This window comes from Mauremys mutica, chromosome 20 (genome assembly GCF_020497125.1).
Source record: "Mauremys mutica isolate MM-2020 ecotype Southern chromosome 20, ASM2049712v1, whole genome shotgun sequence".
Lineage (NCBI taxonomy): Eukaryota > Metazoa > Chordata > Testudines > Geoemydidae > Mauremys > Mauremys mutica.
Genome location: NC_059091.1, coordinates 3948398 through 3967735, shown reverse-complemented (window position 1 = coordinate 3967735; position 19338 = coordinate 3948398). Strand labels below are relative to the sequence as shown.

The 19338-nt window shown below is 63.2% G+C and overlaps 1 protein-coding gene across 1 annotated transcript; it reads left to right on the top strand.

The window, feature by feature from the left end:
• Positions 1-1808: 1808 nt before the first annotated feature.
• NDUFA4L2 (NDUFA4 mitochondrial complex associated like 2) lies at positions 1809-17435 on the top strand. Its single transcript, XM_044995605.1, has 4 exons — positions 1809-1926; positions 8378-8466; positions 16537-16597; positions 17037-17435. Exons 1-4 carry the CDS (start codon positions 1870-1872, stop codon positions 17091-17093), a joined length of 264 nt encoding a protein of 87 aa, XP_044851540.1. The 5' UTR covers positions 1809-1869; the 3' UTR covers positions 17094-17435.
• Positions 17436-19338: the final 1903 nt, after the last annotated feature.

The following is a 19338-nucleotide window of genomic DNA, read 5'->3' as shown; positions in this document are numbered from 1 at the left end:
GAAGGTGTCACAACAAATCATAACACAAACCGTTTGCACTTGTCAGCGTCAGGCCGCAAAGCGCTCAGCAAAGGAGAGCGGGTGGTCTTGGTCCCATTTTACAGATGGGGAAACTGAGGCAAAGAGGGCGGGGAGGATGATGTCAAATGGACACAGCCAGAGCTGGGAACAGAATTCAGGAGTCCTGCTCTAACCACTAGTCCACACTCCCCTACTCAGAACTGGGAATGGAACCCAGGAGTCCTGATTCCCAGCCCCCCCATCTCTGACTGCTAGACCCCACTCCCCTCCCAGAGCTGGGGGTAGAACCCAGGAGTCCTACCTGCCAGTGTCTAACCGTGGTTGCCAGCAGGCAGCACAGCTGGGTAAGCGCCGAAGGAAAGGGTCCCTCGTATCCGCACAAGGCAGAATCCCCCCCTCGCCCGTTGATAGCCCCATCAGTTACAACCCGCTCTGGCACCATTTGGAAGCCCAGCAGCAAATGTGCCGGTGCTTTGCTTGGATGAAAAAGGCCCCGGCTTGCAGGCTGGCATATGGTGGAGAGCCGCGTTTTATCGGCCTTGTCAAATCCTGCCTGCCGGAGCCCTGGCGGGGGCGGGGGCCCAGCCCCGGGGCTGGCTGTATGGACCGGTCCCTCTGGACGCTCTGGTGGGGGATGGGGGAGAGGGGGGCTTAGCGCCCGGCGGGAGAGGTGGGCTGACCCCTCCTGGGGCGAGTTTCCCTGTGCCAAGAAAGCAGCTGGCACCCCGGAGCCCTGGCGGCAAAGGTCAGATCCTGTAGGGCCCAGGTCACCCCTGGCGCCCGCCCGCTCCACCCTGGCCGAGAGCAAAGCGACCGCGCGGAGACCCCACGTGAGCCCCTCAGCACTCAGCCCCCCCAGGCCGGCCTCCCCCACACGCGGGGAGCCAGGGGGCCGTGGGAGACGGGCTGGCTGGGGAGCCATGGCCCAGGATACGGGGCACCGGCCAACCTGGGCTGGTCAAAGCCCCGGGGAACGGGGGGTGGGGGTCTCACCTGCCTGGGGGGGGGCGGCCCCCTCAGCTCCTGCCTGGTGCAGCGCCAATGCGGGGGGGGGGATTTACCCTCCTTCCCCAGGTGCTGCTGCTCGGGCCTTGGGAGGGGAGAGGGAACAGCTGCCCCCCCCGGGGGGAAATCAGAGGGACCCCCCCCACCCCTTCACAGCCTCCCTCTGATCCCCTCCCATTCCAGCTACGGGTCCCCGGCCTCCTTCTCGTCCCCGCCCCCCCCGGCTCTCTGCTCCCCTCCTGCCCCCCCCGCTCCCCAGCCCCCCACTGCTCCCCCTCCTCCTGCCCCCCCGCTACCCAGCCCCCCACTGCTCCCCCTCCTCCTGCCCCCCCACTCCCCAGCCCCCCACTGCTCCCCCTCCTCCTGCCCCCCCCACTCCCCAGCCCCCCACTGCTCCCCCTCCTCCTGCCCCCCCCCGCTCCCCAGCCCCCCACTGCTCCCCCTCCTCCTGCCCCCCCCCGCTCCCCAGCCCCCCACTGCTCCCCCTCCTCCTGCCCCCCCGCTCCCCAGCCCCCCACTGCTCCCCCTCCTCCTGTCCCCCCGCTCCCCAGCCCCCCACTGCTCCCCCTCGTCCTGCCCCCCCCGCTCCCCAGCCCCCCACTGCTCCCCCTGGGTCTCTGCCCCCCCAGCCCCCCTCTGCTCCCCCCGGGCCCCCCAGCCCCGACTCCCGAGCCCCGGGGAGCCCGAGCCCCGCCCCGGCCAGCTGCGCCGGGGGGAGGGACGGAGCCGCCGCCCCCAGTGACCCCCCGGCCCGGGCCGCCCTTCCCCGGGCGGGGGGCGGGGGCAGCGGGACTCGGGAACCTGCCGCTGCTGCTGGCGGAGCGAGTCCGCCCCGGCCGCAGCATGGGAGGGACCCGGCCCGGGTTCGCCTTCGCCCGCCAGCTCAGGAGGCATCCCGGAGTGAGTGACCGGCCGCCCGCTGCCCGGCCCGGCTCGGCCCGGCCCCTGCCCCCCTGCTCCCCTTCCCCTGCCCCCCTCCGGCCCCCTCCTTCCCCTGCCCCCCTCCGCCCCCCCTTCCCCTGCCCCTCCCTGTCCTCCTCCTCTGCCCCCCACTTCTTCCTCTGCCCCCCTGCCCCCCTCTGCCCCCCTCCGCCCCCTCCTTCCCCTGCCCCCCTCCGCCCCCCCTTCCCCTGCCCCTCCCTGTCCTCCTCCTCTGCCCCCCACTTCTTCCTCTGCCCCCCTGCCCCTGCCCCCCTCTGTCCTCCTCCTCTGCCCCCCTCCTTCCCCTGCCCCCTCTGCCCCTCTGCCCCCCTCCTTCCCCTGCCCCCCCTCTGTCCTCCCCTGCCCCCGCCCCCCTCCACCCCCTACTTCCCCTGCCCTGGGCTCTGCTCCCCTTCCCCTGCCCCCCTCCGCCCCCCCTTCCCCTGCCCCCCTCCGCCCCTCCTTCCCCTGCCCCCCTCCTTCCCCTGCCCCCCTCTGTCCTCCTCCTCTGCCCCCCACTTCTTCCTCTGCCCCTGCCCCCCTCTGTCCTCCTCTGCCCCCTCCTTCCCCTGCCCCCTTCTGCCCCCTACTTCCCCTGCCCCGGGCTCTGCCCACCTCCTCTGCCCCCTCCTTCCCCTGCCCCTCACCTCACTTCTTCCTCTGTCCCCTGTCTCCCTTTCCCTGCCCTCCTCTGCCCCCCGGCCCCCCTCCTTCCCCTGCCCCCTATTGCCCCTGTCGTCCTCCTCTGACCCCTGCCCCGCCCGTCCCCCCGTTCCCCCATCCTCCTCCTTCCCCTGCCCCATCCCCCCTTCTCCTGCCCCCCCTCCGTCCCCTACCCTCCTCTGTCCCCCTTTATCCCACCCCCCCGTTTGCTTCTATCCTCCTTCCACCCTCCAGTCCGGTTCTTCTCTGTCCCCCTTTCCACTCCCCCTCCCCCCTCCCCCCTCTCCCCCATCATCGCGCCCCCCCCCCCGATCTGCCCCCAGTTTCCTGCCTCCCTCTTACTTTCATTAAACTCCCCCTCCCTCCCCCGCCTCCCCCCTGGGCCGCCTCCTCCCAGGGCTTGTCTGCTGCCCCCTCCCCCCCCCCGCTATGCAATGTGGGGGTGGGGGGGCTGCTCTGTAAAAGAAACCAAGGCCCCGAACTTGGCAGATTCCACCCCGGCCGGAGCAGCGCTCGCTGCTCCCCCCCCGGGCCAATTCCTGTTCTGCATTTTGGCCCCTAATCCTGGGGGTCTTTGCACTTCACCCCTACACAGGGGAAAGGGGGGGCTGCCCCCTCCCTCCCTGCGGCGGCTCCTTCTCCCTATGGCGTGTGCGGCACCGAGACACACCAGGGTCCCAGCTCCCCCGTTTGATCCTCTGCCATCCCCCCAAATTCAGAACCTTTCATTAGCCGGGCAGGGGGGAGAAACCCACCTCCCGTCCTTTCATGTCAAATCCATCAGCTCCCCCCACCCCGGCCATAAAAACATTCATGATGAGGATTTTGTTTACAAATAGGAATAAACCCTGATGAATGTGAGATGCTGGGAACCCCCCGAACAGGCCAAGGAAGGGGGCTGGAACTGGAGGGGGGGCTGGGTGTGGCGGCACCCCCTGGCCTGTTGGGGTTTCTGTCATACGCAGGGTTTACAGGTTGGGTCAATGGCTCTCAGCCCCCCCGCTCCCCCACTACACACATTGTCCCCAGGAAACGGGGGGGGGGGTTGGCCCAGTGTTTTTCCATACGACAAGTTTCCATGGACTAAGCTAAGAATCCGGCTCGCTCCACGAAGCCGCCAGGGACTCCCCAAAAGCTTCCCCAGGGAGCTGGCTCGCCTCCCTGGGTCTGGCCCTTTGCCCGGGTGACTCCAGGCGAGCGGCCGGCCCTGTGAGGACGGGGGTGGCGTGGGAAGGGTTAAGCCCAGCGGTGGTTTGGTTTTCGGGAGGCCTGGGCTACACATTCAAACAGTCACGTCCCCGCTCCGCTCTGGGCCAGCCGGGGAGGGGCAGGAACTGGGCAAAGACGCGATGCTGGGGAGGCTGGAAGTAGGGAGGCATTGGGGTCTAGGGCTTAGAGCAGGAGCCAGCCGCAGGACTCCTGGGTTTTTAGTCCCAGTGGAAGGGGGTGGGGATTAGTGGCTGAAGCAGGACTCCTGGGTTCTATCCCTGGCTCTGGGAGGGGAGTGGGGTCCAGCAGTTAGAGCAGGAGAGGCTGGGAGCCAGGACTCCTGGGTTCTATCCCTGGCTCTGGGAGGGGAGTGGGGTCTAGTGGTTAGAGCAGGAGAGGCTGGGAGCCAGGACTCCTGGGTTCTATCTCTGGCTCTGGGAGGGGAGTGGGGTCCAGCGGTTAGAGCAGGAGAGGCTGGGAGTCAGGACTCCTGGCTTCTATACCCGGCTCTGGGAGGGGAGTGGGGTCTAGTGGTTAGAGCAGGGGAGCTGGGAGTCAGGACTCCTGGGTTCTATCCCTGGCTCTGGGAGGGGAGTAGGGTCCAGCGGTTAGAGCAGGAGAGGCTGGGAGTCAGGACTCCTGGGTTCTATTCCCAGCAGAGGGAGGGGCGTTTGCTTTTTGGAGCAGAGAGGAGCTGGAAGCTCCTGGGTTCTGTTCCCTTCCTTCGGGTGGGAGCGTGGACTAGGGGTTAGAGTGAGAGGGAGCCCCACTAGGCCAGTGAGAGGGAGCCCCACTAGGCCCTACGCCCAGCTCTGGGCGGTATTTGCCATGTGAGGCTGGTTTCCCCGTCCGTAAAGCTGAGCAGGGAATTAGTTCCTGTAAATTGCAGGGGGAGCCTGCGCGTGGGGCGCGTGGGCAGCCGAGCGGGGAACCCGCCTTGGCCCCGTTGAAGGCAGAGGCGCTTCCCGACGCGCCAACCGTTCTCCTTGCCGGGCGGCCCCGTCAGCACGTTCACCTTGCCCCGGCTGGCTTCCCGCGGTGCCCAGCTGCCAGGCCTCGCCGCCTGGGCTGTGGTTAATGCCGACTCGACAGCAAAGGCAAACGGAGCAGACTGGCTGCGAACTCGGGGCGCTGCTGGGGGGACAGAAAGGGAGCGGGACAGGAGCTGCCCTTGGGAGCTGTTTTGCTGCCTGCCGCGCACCCCCTAAAAGCAGCTGAGGGGGACGAGCACCCCCCAGCCCCTGCCCAGGGATCACAGGCCCCTTAGTATTCAGTGTTCTGCCCACCTGCCACCTAGATCCCAGGGGAGTTAGGAGCCTAAATAGCTTGGAGCCTGGCACCCACATGACACCCAGCGAGCGCCTCTCCCGGTGGCCCCCCCACCCCAACCTCCTTTAACACCAGCTGTGGCCTGAGTGACTGGGAAGGGCCAAAGGCTGCAGCTCTGACTCCACGGGGCTCTGACCCCTGGTCAGGCAGCAGAGCAGGGAGTCCCCGAATCCTGCTTTGCATCTGCCTGTTGCCCCAGCTATAAACCGGGGTGACAGCCTCCAGCCCAGAGCAGGATCCCAGCAGCGTCCCTGCTGGGGAATCTCGCACCAGCCGCTCTTTTCCTTAAAGCCCCAGCACCCGGATTCATGGGAAGGCGGCCAGACCCCGGCTCGCATCTCTTGTTCGATAACACGAACGTTTCTAGCCCTCAGGGCAGGGCAGAGACGCTTAAAACAGAGGCCTGTGAAGGCTCAGAAAAACCAAACAAACTCAGAAAGCAACAGACCCTCCCGATTTCTGATGCTAAATCTCCTGCTTTTCAAGCTAATCTCATGATTTTCGGGGGCAGGTGTTTTTTGACCCTTTGCAGCCAGCCACGCTGCAATTCGTCCCGTCGCTGCCACTGACCCTAGCTCCAGCTCCCCCCACACCGCCAGCCTCTCAGTCCATTCCCCGGCATTAATAACCCAGAAGTGTCAGCAGCAGATGGCGAGGCGAAGGCCTGTCCCCGCGTCTCCTCCACAATTCCCGGGACTGCGGAGTCCGGCGTTATTACCTGGCATGGCCAGGCAGCGGCGGCTGCCAGCTCTGACTGGCACACGGCGCCAAAGATCATTAGCGGCCAACGTCTCTGACCTCCAGGATCATAAGCGGCATCTGCTGGAAGTTTGATACGCCAGCAGACGCGGGGCGAGGGGGCGCCGGGCGTCGAAATTCAGCTGTCACGGTGGGGGAAAGGTGAGAGGAGATGATGGACGCACGGCGGCCCTGGGGCCGAGATGCTGGCAGCGAGCAGCGGCGTTCGGATCCGTGCAGCCGGGCCCTGAGCTATTGAGGAACCAGCAGGGTCTAGGGGCGTTGGGCTGCTCCTCAGGACGCCTGGGTTCTATTCCTGGCTCTGTCGTTTCGCCCGTTTTCTCACCCTTCCCTCGTCCGTTTAGATTGTCGCTTTTCGGGGCCAGGATTGGCTGGGACTGTGGGCCCAGCTCCCTGCGCAACGGGGGTCCCCGGGGTGTGATAAATACTGGCTAACGTCTCGTGAGAAGGCCTCTTGGCACTTCCAGAGCAGCCTTCGTGTCTGGCTCCCCAAACGGGTCCATTAATGAGCCCTGGGAGACGGGGCCGGAATGATTTTACCGATGGGGAAACCGAGGCACGAGGGGGTCAGTGACTTGCCATGGTCACGCAGCCAAATGGCCGAACTGAGCGCCCAGCCCAGGAGTCCGGGGTCCCCGCGCTCCATTGGCGTCAGAGGGGCCAGATCCCCCACTGGTGGAAGTGGATGTAGAGCCGGTGGAGGCAGTAGGGCCGGATGCCCCGCTGGCGGGAATCAGCGTCACAGGCCCAGCCGAGCGGGCGGCTCCGTGGGGCGGGGAGGGAGCTGGAGGAAGTGACCCAAAAGCGGCTGTAATGGGGGGGGGCGTCGGGGGCATTTTCATTACATGCAACCAGGAGCCAAACAAGTGAGTGGGACCCGGGGGGGGGGTGTCCCAGGTACCAACACATTGAGGGTGTCCCCCCCCACCCCCTGCTACCGGCGCTGGGGGCAGGACACAGTCACGCGGCCTCCTACAGCTGGCCAGCCCCATGTGTCCACCTAGCCCCACACCCCCAGTCCAGCCCCACACCCCCAGTCCGTCCCAGCACACCCCAGTCCCGCCCCACACCCCCAGTCCGTCCCAGCACGCCCCAGTCCAGCCCCACACCCCCACTTAGCCCCACACCCCCAGTCCGTCCCAGCACGCCCCAGTCCCGCCCCACACCCCCAGTCCGTCCCAGCACGCCCCAGTCCAGCCCCACACCCCCACCTAGCCCCACACCCCCAGTCCAGCCCCACACCCCCAGTCCGTCCCAGCACGCCCCAGTCCTGCCCCAGACCCCCACCTAGCCCCACACCCCCAGTCCAGCCCCAGACCCCCACCTAGCCCCACACCCCCAGTCCAGCCCCACACCTCCAGTCCGTCCCAGCACGCCCCAGTCCTGCCACAGACCCCCACCTAGCCCCACACCCCCAGTCCAGCCCCAGACCCCCACCTAGCCCCACACCCCCAGTCCAGCCCCACACCTCCAGTCCGTCCCAGCACGCCCCAGTCCCGCCCCACACCCCCAGTCCGTCCCAGCATGCCCCAGTCCAGCCCCAGACCCTCACCTAGCCCCACACCCCCAGTCCAGCCCCACACCCCCAGTCTGTCCCAGCACGCCCCAGTCCCGCCCCACACCCCCAGTCCGTCCCAGCACGCCCCAGTCCCGCCCCACACCCCCAGTCCGTCCCAGCACGCCCCAGTCCCGCCCCACACCCCCAGTCCGGGGGTGGGGGGAGTGTTCAAAAGGGGCTGTGTGCTGCCTAAATCCGTCAGAGTCTATAGCGATCAGGTGCTGGTGCCCAAGTCACTTACCAGCCCCCGGCCATTCAGCGTCCTCTGGCCTTGGGGCTGGGGTGACCCTGGGGCACTTGTGAAAATGTTCCTCGTTCCGGGCTGTGCAGCCAGGGAGCTGTGCTGGTCCCCACGTTGTTCCGTGGGCTAATGCCTTGTGTTAGCCAGATAGAGATGGGGGGGTGGATGGGGGTAGCTAGATAGATGGGGGTGTGGACGGATGGCCAGGCAGGTAGACGGAGGAGTAGAGAGAGAGGTGTGTCTATGGGGCTGGCTAGGCTGCCAGCTGTGTCCGGGGCCTGGGGGAGGAAGGATCGGGCGGCAGAGGGGTACGGCTGGGGGTGGCTGGGTGGCGGGATGTGTAGGGAGGATGGGTGGGCCCCGATACAGCACCGTCCCCACTCGCTCCCTGCCCCCCGCCTCTCCCAGCCCCACTAACGCAGATGGGGGGGGGGGAGCGTGCGATTTCTCATTCCGAATCCAATTCCTCTCCAACACGAGCATATTTTTCTCCCCCCTTTGAATTCAGTCACTCAAGCTGACAGCTACACTGTGTACGGCAGCCCGGGTACAGGATTGCTGCGCCGGTAAATCTCCTGGCGTGTCAGGCTCCCTTTCACTCTCCCGGCGGCCTGATAAATATTCATTTCATTGGGGCATTTGTCATCTCTTCTCTCTCCCTCTCTCTGCAGCTCATTCCCCTCATCGGCTTCATCGGCCTCGGCCTGGGCAGCGCCGCTCTGTACCTGCTCCGCCTGGCCCTCCGTAGCCCCGATGTGAGGTATGGGGCTGGGGCGGGGGCTGGGGTCAAGGAGCAGCCGAGCTCGCTGGGGCAGGGAGTGGCTGGCTCGGTCTTTGTACAGCCCCTGGCACTGGAGGGATTTGGTCCGTGGCTCTTTGGCACGACTGCTATACACTAATAAATAACCCCGAAGGGGAGGCCCTGGCGTTCCTGCTGGGTTCTAGTCCCAGCTCTGTCGCGTCCCCGCTCCATGCCTCAGTTTCCCCTCCTGCCCCTCGTCTCCTTTCACTTGTCAGGGTGTTTAGGTGCCTCGTCGGGGCAGGGCTCAGCTCCCAGCCCAGCGGGGTCCAGCTCTCAGCCAGGGGCCTCTTGGTGCCGCCCTAACACAAATCAGGAAGGTGAGTCACCAATGGCAGAGGGAAGCCCGGGCCGTGCACCCCCGTTTGGGCCGACCTGCGGGGAGGGTCGTGCACCGGGAGCTCCCCGGGCCGTCTCTCGTGCCAAGCAGGGTCGGGTCCCAGGCACAGAGTGGGCTGGACACTCCGGTGTTAGGAGATGTGAGGCCTAGTCATCCCCCCCAGCCCGTTGGTCTCCTCTGTCCCCCAGAGCTCCCCACGCAGCCTCAGTCAGGGCAGCCGGGAAGCCCCCACACCCAAGGAACCAGGGTGGGCAGAGGAGTGGACCATATGCTGGCAGGAGCCATCCCTGCAGGGTGAGAGAGAGAAGGGGAAGGGAGAGAGATGGATCAGGATGGATGGATGGATGGATGGGGAGAGAATGAGAGCGAGAGAGATGGGTGTGTCTGGGGATGGATAGATAGATAGATTAGATGGGGTGCATGGAGTTAGGTAGAGGGGGTCTATGGGGATGGATAGATAGATGTCTCTAGGATGGATGGGTGGATGGATGGATGGCTAGATAGAGGGGTGTGTCTGAGACAGACAGAGGGATGGATGGGTGGGTGAGTGGATGGATGGATAGATAGAGGGGTGTGTGTGAGATGGATGGATGGATAGATGGATAGGTAGATAGAGGGGTGTGTCTGAGATGGATGGATGGATGGACGGATGGATAGATGGATGGATGGGTGGATGGGTAGATAGAGGGGTGTGTCTGAGATGGATGGATAGCTGGGTAGATAGAGGGGTGTGTCTGAGACGGATGGATGGGTGGATGGATAGTTGGGTAGATAGAGGGGTGTGTCTGAGATGGATGTATGGGTAGATGGATGGATGGATAGATGGATGGATGGATGGATGGAGGGATGTGTCTGAGATGGATGGATGGGTACATGGATGGATGGACGGATGGATAGATGGATGGATGGGTAGATAGAGGGGTGTGTCTGAAACGGATGGAAGGATAGATGGATGGATGGGTAGATGGATGGATGGATGGGTAGATAGAGGGATGTGTCTGAGACGGATGGATGGATGGGTGGATGGGTAGATAGAGGGATGTGTCTGAGACGGATGGATGGATGGATGGGTGGATGGGTAGATAGAGGGGTGTGTCTGAGACGGATGGATGGATGGGTGGATGGGTAGATAGAGGGGTGTGTCTGAGACAGATGGATGGGTAGATGGATGGATGGACGGATGAATGGATGGATGGGTAGATGGGTGGATAGCTGGGTAGATAGAGGAGTGTGTCTGAGACGGATGGATGGATGGACGGATAGCTGGATGGATGAATAGCCGGGTAGATAGAGGGATGGATGGATGGGTAGATGGATGGATGGATAGCTGGGTAGATAGAGGGATGGACGGATAGCTGGATGGATAGCCGGGTAGATAGAGGGATGGATGGATGGGTAGATGGATGAATAGCTGGGTAGATAGAGGGATGGATGGATGGGTAGATGGATGGATGGATGGATGGATAGCTGGGTAGATAGAGGGATGGATGGATGGGTAGATGGATGGATGGATGGATGGATAGCTGGGTAGATAGAGGGATGGATGGATGGGTAGATGGATGGATGGATGGATGGATGGATAGCTGGGTAGATAGAGGGGTATGTCTGAGACGGATGGATGGACGGATGGGTAGATGGATGGATGGATAGCTGGGTAGATAGAGGGGTATGTCTGAGACGGATGGATGGATGGACGGATAGCTGGGTAGATAGAGGGGTATGTCTGAGATGGATGGATGGATGGACGGATAGCTGGGTAGATAGAGGGATGGACGGATAGCTGGATGGATGGATAGCTGGGTAGATAGAGGGATGGACGGATGGGTAGATGGATGGATGGATGGATGGATGGATAGCTGGGTAGATAGAGGGATGGACGGATGGGTAGATGGATGGATGGATAGCTGGGTAGATAGAGGGATGGACGGATGGGTAGATGGATGGATGGATGGATGGATGGACGGATAGCTGGGTAGATAGAGGGGTATGTCTGAGACGGATGGATGGATGGACGGATAGCTGGATGGATGGATAGCTGGGTAGATAGAGGGATGGACGGATAGCTGGATGGATGAATAGCCGGGTAGATAGAGGGATGGATGGATGGGTAGATGGATGGATGGATGGATGGACGGATAGCTGGGTAGATAGAGGGGTATGTCTGAGACGGATGGATGGATGGACGGATAGCTGGATGGATGGATAGCTGGGTAGATAGAGGGATGGACGGATAGCTGGATGGATGGATAGCTGGGTAGATAGAGGGGTATGTCTGAGACGGATGGATGGATGGACGGATAGCTGGATGGATGGATAGCTGGGTAGATAGAGGGATGGACGGATAGCTGGATGGATGGATAGCTGGGTAGATAGAGGGATGGACGGATGGGTAGATGGATGAATAGCCGGGTAGATAGAGGGATGGATGGATGGGTAGATGGACGGATAGCTGGATGGATGGATAGCTGGGTAGATAGAGGGATGGACGGATGGGTAGATGGATGGATGGATGGATGGATGGATGGATGGATAGCTGGGTAGATAGAGGGATGGACGGATGGGTAGATGGATGGATGGATGGATGGATGGATGGGTAGATGGATGGATGGACGGATAGCTGGATGGATGGATAGCTGGGTAGATAGAGGGATGGATGGATAGCTGGGTAGATAGAGGGATGGACGGATGGGTAGATGGATGGATGGATAGCTGGGTAGATAGAGGGATGGACGGATGGGTGGATGGATGGATGGATGGATGGATGGATAGCTGGGTAGATAGAGGGATGGACGGATAGCTGGGTAGATAGAGGGATGGACGGATAGCTGGATGAATAGCCGGGTAGATAGAGGGATGGATGGATGGATGGATGGATGGATGGATGGATAGCTGGGTAGATAGAGGGATGGACGGATGGGTAGATGGATGGACGGATAGCTGGGTAGATAGAGGGATGGACGGATGGGTAGATGGATGGGTAGATGGATGGATGGATAGCTGGGTAGATAGAGGGGTATGTCTGAGATGGATAGCTGGATGGATGGATAGCTGGGTAGATAGAGGGATGGACGGATAGCTGGGTAGATAGAGGGATGGACGGATGGGTAGATGGATGGATGGATGGATGGATAGCTGGGTAGATAGAGGGATGGATGGATGGGTAGATGGATGGATGGATAGCTGGGTAGATGGATGGATGGACGGATGGGTAGAGGGATGGATGGATAGCTGGGTAGATAGAGGGATGGACGGATAGCTGGGTAGATAGAGGGATGGACGGATGGGTAGAGGGATGGATGGATAGCTGGGTAGATAGAGGGATGGACGGATAGCTGGGTAGATAGAGGGATGGATGGACGGATAGCTGGATGGATGAATAGCCGGGTAGATAGAGGGATGGATGGATGGGTAGATGGATGGATGGATGGATAGCTGGGTAGATAGAGGGATGGACGGATGGGTAGATGGATGGATGGATAGCTGGGTAGATAGAGGGATGGATGGACGGATAGCTGGATGGATGAATAGCCGGGTAGATAGAGGGATGGATGGATGGGTAGATGGATGGATGGATGGATGGATAGCTGGGTAGATAGAGGGATGGACGGATGGGTAGATGGACGGATGGGTAGATGGATGGATAGCTGGGTAGATAGAGGGATGGATGGATGGGTAGAGGGATGGATGGATGGATGGATGGATGGATGGATAGCTGGGTAGATAGAGGGATGGACGGATAGCTGGGTAGATAGAGGGATGGACGGATAGCTGGGTAGATAGAGGGGTATGTCTGAGACGGATGGATGGATGGATGGATAGCTGGGTAGATAGAGGGATGGATGGATGGATGGATGGATGGATAGCTGGGTAGATAGAGGGATGGACGGATGGGTAGATAGAGGGATGGACGGATAGCTGGGTAGATAGAGGGATGGACGGACGGATAGCTGGATGGATGGATGGATGGGTAGATAGAGGGATGGACGGATGGGTAGATGGATGGGTGGATGGATGGATGGATAGCTGGGTAGATAGAGGGATGGACGGATGGGTAGATGGATGGACGGATGGATAGCCGGGTAGATAGAGGGATGGATAGCTGGGTAGATAGAGGGATGGATGGATGGATGGGTAGATGGATGGATGGATAGCTGGGTAGATAGAGGGATGGACGGATAGCTGGGTAGATAGAGGGATGGATGGACGGATGGGTAGATGGATGGATGGGTAGATGGACGGATAGCTGGGTAGATAGAGGGATGGACGGATAGCTGGGTAGATAGAGGGATGGATGGATGGATGGATGGATGGATAGCTGGGTAGATAGAGGGATGGACGGATGGGTAGATGGATGGATGGATGGACGGGTAGATAGAGGGATGGACGGATAGCTGGATGAATAGCCGGGTAGATAGAGGGATGGACGGATGGGTAGATGGATGGATGGATAGCTGGGTAGATAGAGGGATGGATGGATGGATGGATGGATGGATGGATGGATAGCTGGGTAGATAGAGGGATGGACGGATGGGTAGATGGATGGATGGATGGATGGATGGATAGCTGGGTAGATAGAGGGATGGATGGATGGGTAGATAGAGGGATGGACGGGTAGCTGGATAGCTGGGTAGATAGAGGGATGGACGGATAGCTGGATGGACGGATAGCTGGGTAGATGGATGGATGGACGGATAGCTGGGTAGATAGAGGGATGGACGGATAGCTGGGTAGATAGAGGGATGGACGGATAGCTGGGTAGATAGAGGGATGGATGGATAGCTGGGTAGATAGAGGGATGGACGGATAGCTGGGTAGATAGAGGGATGGATGGATAGCTGGGTAGATAGAGGGATGGACGGATGGGTAGGTGGATGGATGGATGGATGGACGGATAGCTGGGTAGATAGAGGGATGGACGGATAGCTGGGTAGATAGAGGGATGGACGGATAGCTGGGTAGATAGAGGGATGGACGGATGGGTAGGTGGATGGATGGATGGATGGACGGATAGCTGGGTAGATAGAGGGATGGACGGATAGCTGGATGGATGGATAGCTGGGTAGATAGAGGGATGGACGGATGGGTAGATGGATGGATGGATGGATGGATGGATAGCTGGGTAGATAGAGGGATGGATGGATGGGTAGATGGATGGACGGATAGCTGGGTAGATAGAGGGATGGACGGATAGCTGGCTGGATGAATAGCCGGGTAGATGGGGAGGTGCCTCGGCTGGCTGGGTACCTAGCAATATGTACCCTGACAGATTCAGCGTTTCCCCCTCCCTGGCTCTGGGCCGGGCCTGGCCCCTCCCCTCGGCCCGGCTCTGCCAGCGCCCTCTGAAAGTGTCTGACTCCATCACTGATTTAATTTGCCGCTGGCTGCCCAGGCCCCTTAGCTCAGCAATTAGCCGTTCCCAGGCCCGGTGCCTTTGATGGCGGGGGAGGGGGGCCCAGCAGCCCCAGTGACATTAGCCAGCTCCCGGGGCACCTGCCAAGGCCACCGCTGGCTCCGCCCGCCCCCCGGGAGGGAGGGAGGGAGATGGATGGATGGAGGGAGGGAGGGGTGTGTATGGGGACGGATGGAGGAGTGGAGGGGTGGATGGAGGGAAGGGTGTGTATGGGGACGGATGGAGGGAGGGAGGGAGGGAGGGAAGGTTGTTATGGGGAGGGGTGGATGGAGGGATGGAGGTGAGGGTGTTATGGGGACGGATGGAAGGAGGGAGGGGTGTGTATGGGGATGGACGGAGAGAGGGAGGGAGGGAGATGGATGGAGGGATGGAAGGGTGTTATGGGGATGGATGGAGGTGAGGGTGTTATGGGGACGGATGGAGGGAGGGTGTTATGGGGACGGATTGAGGGAGGGTGTTATGGGGACGGATGGATGGAGGGAGGGAGGGAGGGAAGGTTGTTATGGGGAGGGGTGGATGGAGGGATGGAGGTGAGGGTGTTATGGGGACGGATGGAAGGAGGGAGGGGTGTGTATGGGGATGGACAGAGAGAGGGAGGGAGGGAGATGGATGGAGGGAGGGAAGGGTGTTATGGGGAGGGGTGGATGGAGGTGAGGGTGTTATGGGGATGGATGGAGGGAGGGAAGGGTGTTATGGGGACGGATGGAGGGCGGGACCGCCGTGGCTGTGGGCAGGGGCCGGGCTAGGCAGACCATGGCCGGCCAGAGGGGTGGGACAGTCAGTACAGTGGTTGGAGCAGCAGTGTGGCCGCGGCGGCCCGCGAGCCCCTGGTCTGTGCATCCAGCCGCTGACCCAGTTTCCGCGGCCCAGGCGGGGGAGCCGGGCTCACAGGCGAGGGAGTGAAGCTGCAGAGCCCGAGGGCAGCCCGAGTCCCTTCCTCCATCACCGCAGGAGCTGGCAGCAAATCACGCGGCTGGGGAGCCGGCTGGCCAAGGCCGGGGAGCAGTGGCAGCCCCCCCCCCGCAAACACACAGGTCTGGGCGAGGGCGAAGGCCAGACCTGCCGGGGCAGCCTGCCCTGCCCTGCCCTGCGTGACCCCGCCACGGGCTCGCCAGCTGCCGGGGAGGATGGGGGGGATTTCACCCCAAGATAGAACTGAGCTCAAACCCCCCAGCTGTGGGAGGCGCGGCGCCGGTGCAGAGCCCGGCTGTATGGTGAGGGAGACGCGTGCTCAGTGCCTGGGGGCGGCGAGCGCTCGGCAAGCCTGGCCTTTGTGCTCGGTGACTCAGTTTCCTCCAGCGGCCTGGGGCAGGGCCCACCTCTGACCATGGGGCTCTGTGCAGCACCCGGCGCAAGCATCCGGCTGCTGCCATAATGCACCTAGTAACTCCAATGGTCTCTCCCACCTGCTGGCTGAGCTCTGCCCCCCATGCGAGGCCAAGGGGGGGTCAGCTGCCTGTCAGGTTCCCTTCTCCAGGCAGACGCTCGGGCTCCTGGCAGCTGCCTCCCGGAGATTCATTTCCCTGCCAGTTAAATGGAAGGTTGCAGGTTATTTCCCCAGGGCGCGTCACAGGTAAACAGCCATTAGGCCCCGTTAAACTCAACCAGCAGCTGCCCGCTCCACCTTGCTCCCCCCCAGCACCACATCCTGGGTCCTGGCACCCCACGGCTCTCGCAAACACCCCCACTGGGACACTGGCCTCAGCCAGCTCTGGGCCAGTTGCGCCCAGCTCTGGGCCGGAGCCTTGGCTAGTGTGAACGGCCGTAGCTCCACTGATGGCCGGGAACGTCCTCCGCTCCTGCCGTCAAACCCTCCTTGGGAGTTCACGGCTTGCACGCTCAGTGCAAACATGATCCTGCGCGCGTGCGGCCTGGGCTGCTGCCCCCCTCGCACACGGCCTGTGCCGGGGCAATGGGACCCAAGGGTTAGCGCTGGCGAGTCTCTGCAGCAGTCCCCACCGCGGGGGTGACACAGGCGGTGGCCATGTGGGAAAGGACATGGGACCGCCCCCCCGGCCCCGTGTTAGCTTCTCGCCAGCACAAATAAATGCAGCGCGGCACCAAGGTGACCAGCCCACAAGTTGCACCAGGTGTTTTTAAACATTGGGCCGTAGGCAAAGGGATCCGTTACTGAGTGCCAACGGGGGGGGGGGGGGGCGGCCTCCATAGGGGGACGGGGGGGGCCGGGGGAGCTATTCACACCTCTGTGCAGCCCCGGCCCCACTGGCCCACCCCTGCCTGGCGCCGCCCCACCAACCCCCCCCCTCTTGGTTCCTTGCAGCTGGGACAAGAAGAACAACCCAGAGCCATGGAATAAACTGAGTCCAAACGACCAATACAAGGTGAGTGCGGGCGGGGGGCTTGGGGGGGTGGTAGTGGGGGGGTCCATGAGGTGGGCTGGCTCAGGGCAGTGGGGCTTGGAATATGGGGCCATTCCCCTCTGGGGGGCGCCAGCTCCCAGGTGGGCCGGGGGGCATGGGGCCGTTCCCCTCTAGGGGGCGCCAGCTCCCAGGTGGGCCGGGGGGGGTAGGGAGTGGGGCATGGGGGTCTTTTCCCCCATTGATCACTCTGACGCCAGGTTGGTCATGTGCATGAGGTGGGTGCAGTTTGAGGGTCCCTGTGACCTGTTTGGGGGAACGGGGGGGGGCACCACTCTCAGCCCAGGCCCCATGATCCAGTGCTGGCAACGGGCCGTGGGGAACACGGAGTCCCCAGGCTGGGGGGGGCACCATGGGGTCAGCACCTCAATTCCTCACCCCCGGCTTCCTCCCCCCTCCGCAGTTCCTGGCGGTTTCCACCGACTACAAGAAGTTGAAGAAGGATCGGCCCGACTTCTGAGGCCACCATGGCGGGTCCGGGTGCCCCCCGCCGGGCCTGGCTGCCCCCCCGTCCCCTGCTTGCCGCTCAGGGCCCGGCTGGCTCCATCGCGCTGCCTGAGGCGACGCTGCCGGGCCCTGGCCGCGCCCTGATGCCCCGGCGATGGGCACCACCCCCAGCACTGCAATAAAACCCCAACGCACCACACAACGCGGGAGCCGACTTTCCTACCCGAGTAGCCCCCGGGGGCAGCGACTTCCAGCCGCCTCGGGAATTCCCTGACCCCCCCCGACCCCCATGTGCTGCGTTTCCTGTCTCCCACGCTGTGCTGAGGGGGGGGGGGCGCCCCCCAGCACAGCACAGACGCGTCCCGATGTCCCATTTCCCATGGTCCAGGCCAGAGCCGGGGTGGGGAGAGCCCAGATGGGCGGGGGGCAGTGTGAGAGTTGGGGGGGGGCTTCTACCGAGGGGGTGGGGCCAAGCCATGACTGAGGCCCCCCCCAGCCCCTGGCAATGAGCCTGGCCTGGCGTGTAGCTGTGTGTAAGTTTGCAGGGCGAGGGGGGGGCGGTGAGAAGCGTGGTAGCTTGGGGGGTGGGTACGCGCCCGTATCGGTGTGTGGCCGTGTAGACGGGCGTGCACATGGCTGCATGCGTGCAAGGTAGCATGTGCGTGTCTCCCCCTGGGGCTGCCCCCGCACTGCCCCCCCACCTTGTGCCCCACCCTCACTGCCCCACCCTGGCACTGCCAACGCCGGTCTCCATTCCCTGCAGCGCCCACCGGCGCCTTCTCCCCCCGGGGCACCGCTGGCGCTGAGCAACAGGCCCTGGCCAGTAAACCCCTCCCCCTGCAGGGGGGGGCCCTGTGGGACTCCACATTGGCAGGGGGAGCCAAAGGGGGCTGCCCCCCCCAAGCAGAGCTGGCATCCCCCACCCCTAATACAAGCAGGCCCCCTGGGGCGTGAACACCAGGTGGTGGGTCACCGCCTGCAGCCTCCATGCCCGTCACAATCCCAGCCCCCGGCGGGTCCCACCCAAGACCCCCCCCATCCCCCAGGGACAGACCCTGCTGGGGAAAGGCCCCCCCCCACCCCCCCGTGCAGCGCAGCCACCGTGGGGCCCTGCTGGCGGTTTGGCTTGGCACCGGTGGGGCAGAGGGTGGGTTGCTGGCAGCAAACACACAGCAGCCATTGTGTGGCATGGGCTGGTGGGGACGTGCCGCGGTGCCAGGCAGCCGGCCCCTGCAGCCAAGGGCCCTGGCATCACCGGCACCCCCAGTGCTCCGGCGGAGCCGTGCGGCTGGGCTGGGGGGGCGGGGGGGCGCACCAGGCGGGCAGTGAGCCAGGCTAAGCGTCCGGAGCAGGAGAAAAGAGGAAACACCCAGCAGCTGGGCGCAGAGTAACAGCCCCAGCTCGGCCCCTCTGGCAGAGCTGGGGGGAGCCCCCAGGTCCCCCCCCGTTGGGGTGAGGCGTCCCTCTGCAGCCCTGCCCGAGCCTGCGTCGATGGAGGGTGGCACGTGCCCCTTCCAGACCCCAGCCTCCACTGCAAGGGGCCAGAGGCCTGAGCCCCCCCCAGGGAGAGGAGCTTTAGGGAGCCAGGGACAGCCCTGCCCCCCCAGCCAGCCTTCACCCCACTGCTGGCCCCCGGTGCACGAGCCCCACAGCACAAGGCAATGTCTGCCCAGGAGGGCGTTAAACTCCCCCAGTCTGAGTCATGCAGGAGGATTTTACTGCCTGGACCCGGGGGGGGGGGGCGATGGGGTGTTAACAAAAGGCAAAGAAACCTGCTGCAACCTGTGGGTGACCCCCCCACGCATCCGGCGGCAAAATCCAATTGCACTTAACAAATCCAATTTGCTGCTGCTGCTAATAGCATTTGGTGCCGGTTTAACGGATGGAGCCGGACAGCAGGGAGGGCCGGGGGCCAGGTGTTCTCAGAAGCGCGGGGGGGCAGAGGGGGGGATGATTGATCATGGGCTGCCCCCCGTGCCAGGCCCCATGGGCACAGCCCTGCCAAGAGCTCTGGGGCAGCCACACCCGAACGAGCCAGGCCCGGGCGGGGGGGGGGGGTTGTGTGCGTGTTGGCAAGAGCCAGGCGGGTGTCAAACCTGCCCTGCAGCGAGGGGCTGGCTAGTTCAATGGGGGGGTCACAGGGGAGCCCTCCACCAGGGTGGCAGGACCCTGCAATGGGAGATCCCCTTCCCCCCGCCCCCAGGAGAGAACCAGCCTCCCGCTGCTCCCACGAGGGGCCAGCTCCGAGCCCCCCCCCC

Coding starts and splice junctions, on each gene's coding strand:
- NDUFA4L2 (XM_044995605.1), top strand. CDS start 1,870: ATGGGAGGGACCCGGCCCGGGTTCGCCTTCGCCCGCCAGCTCAGGAGG. Junction 8,467..16,536: donor CTCCGTAGCCCCGATGTGAG/GTATGGGGCTGG, acceptor GGTTCCTTGCAG/CTGGGACAAGAAGAACAACC. Junction 16,598..17,036: donor GTCCAAACGACCAATACAAG/GTGAGTGCGGGC, acceptor CCCCCTCCGCAG/TTCCTGGCGGTTTCCACCGA.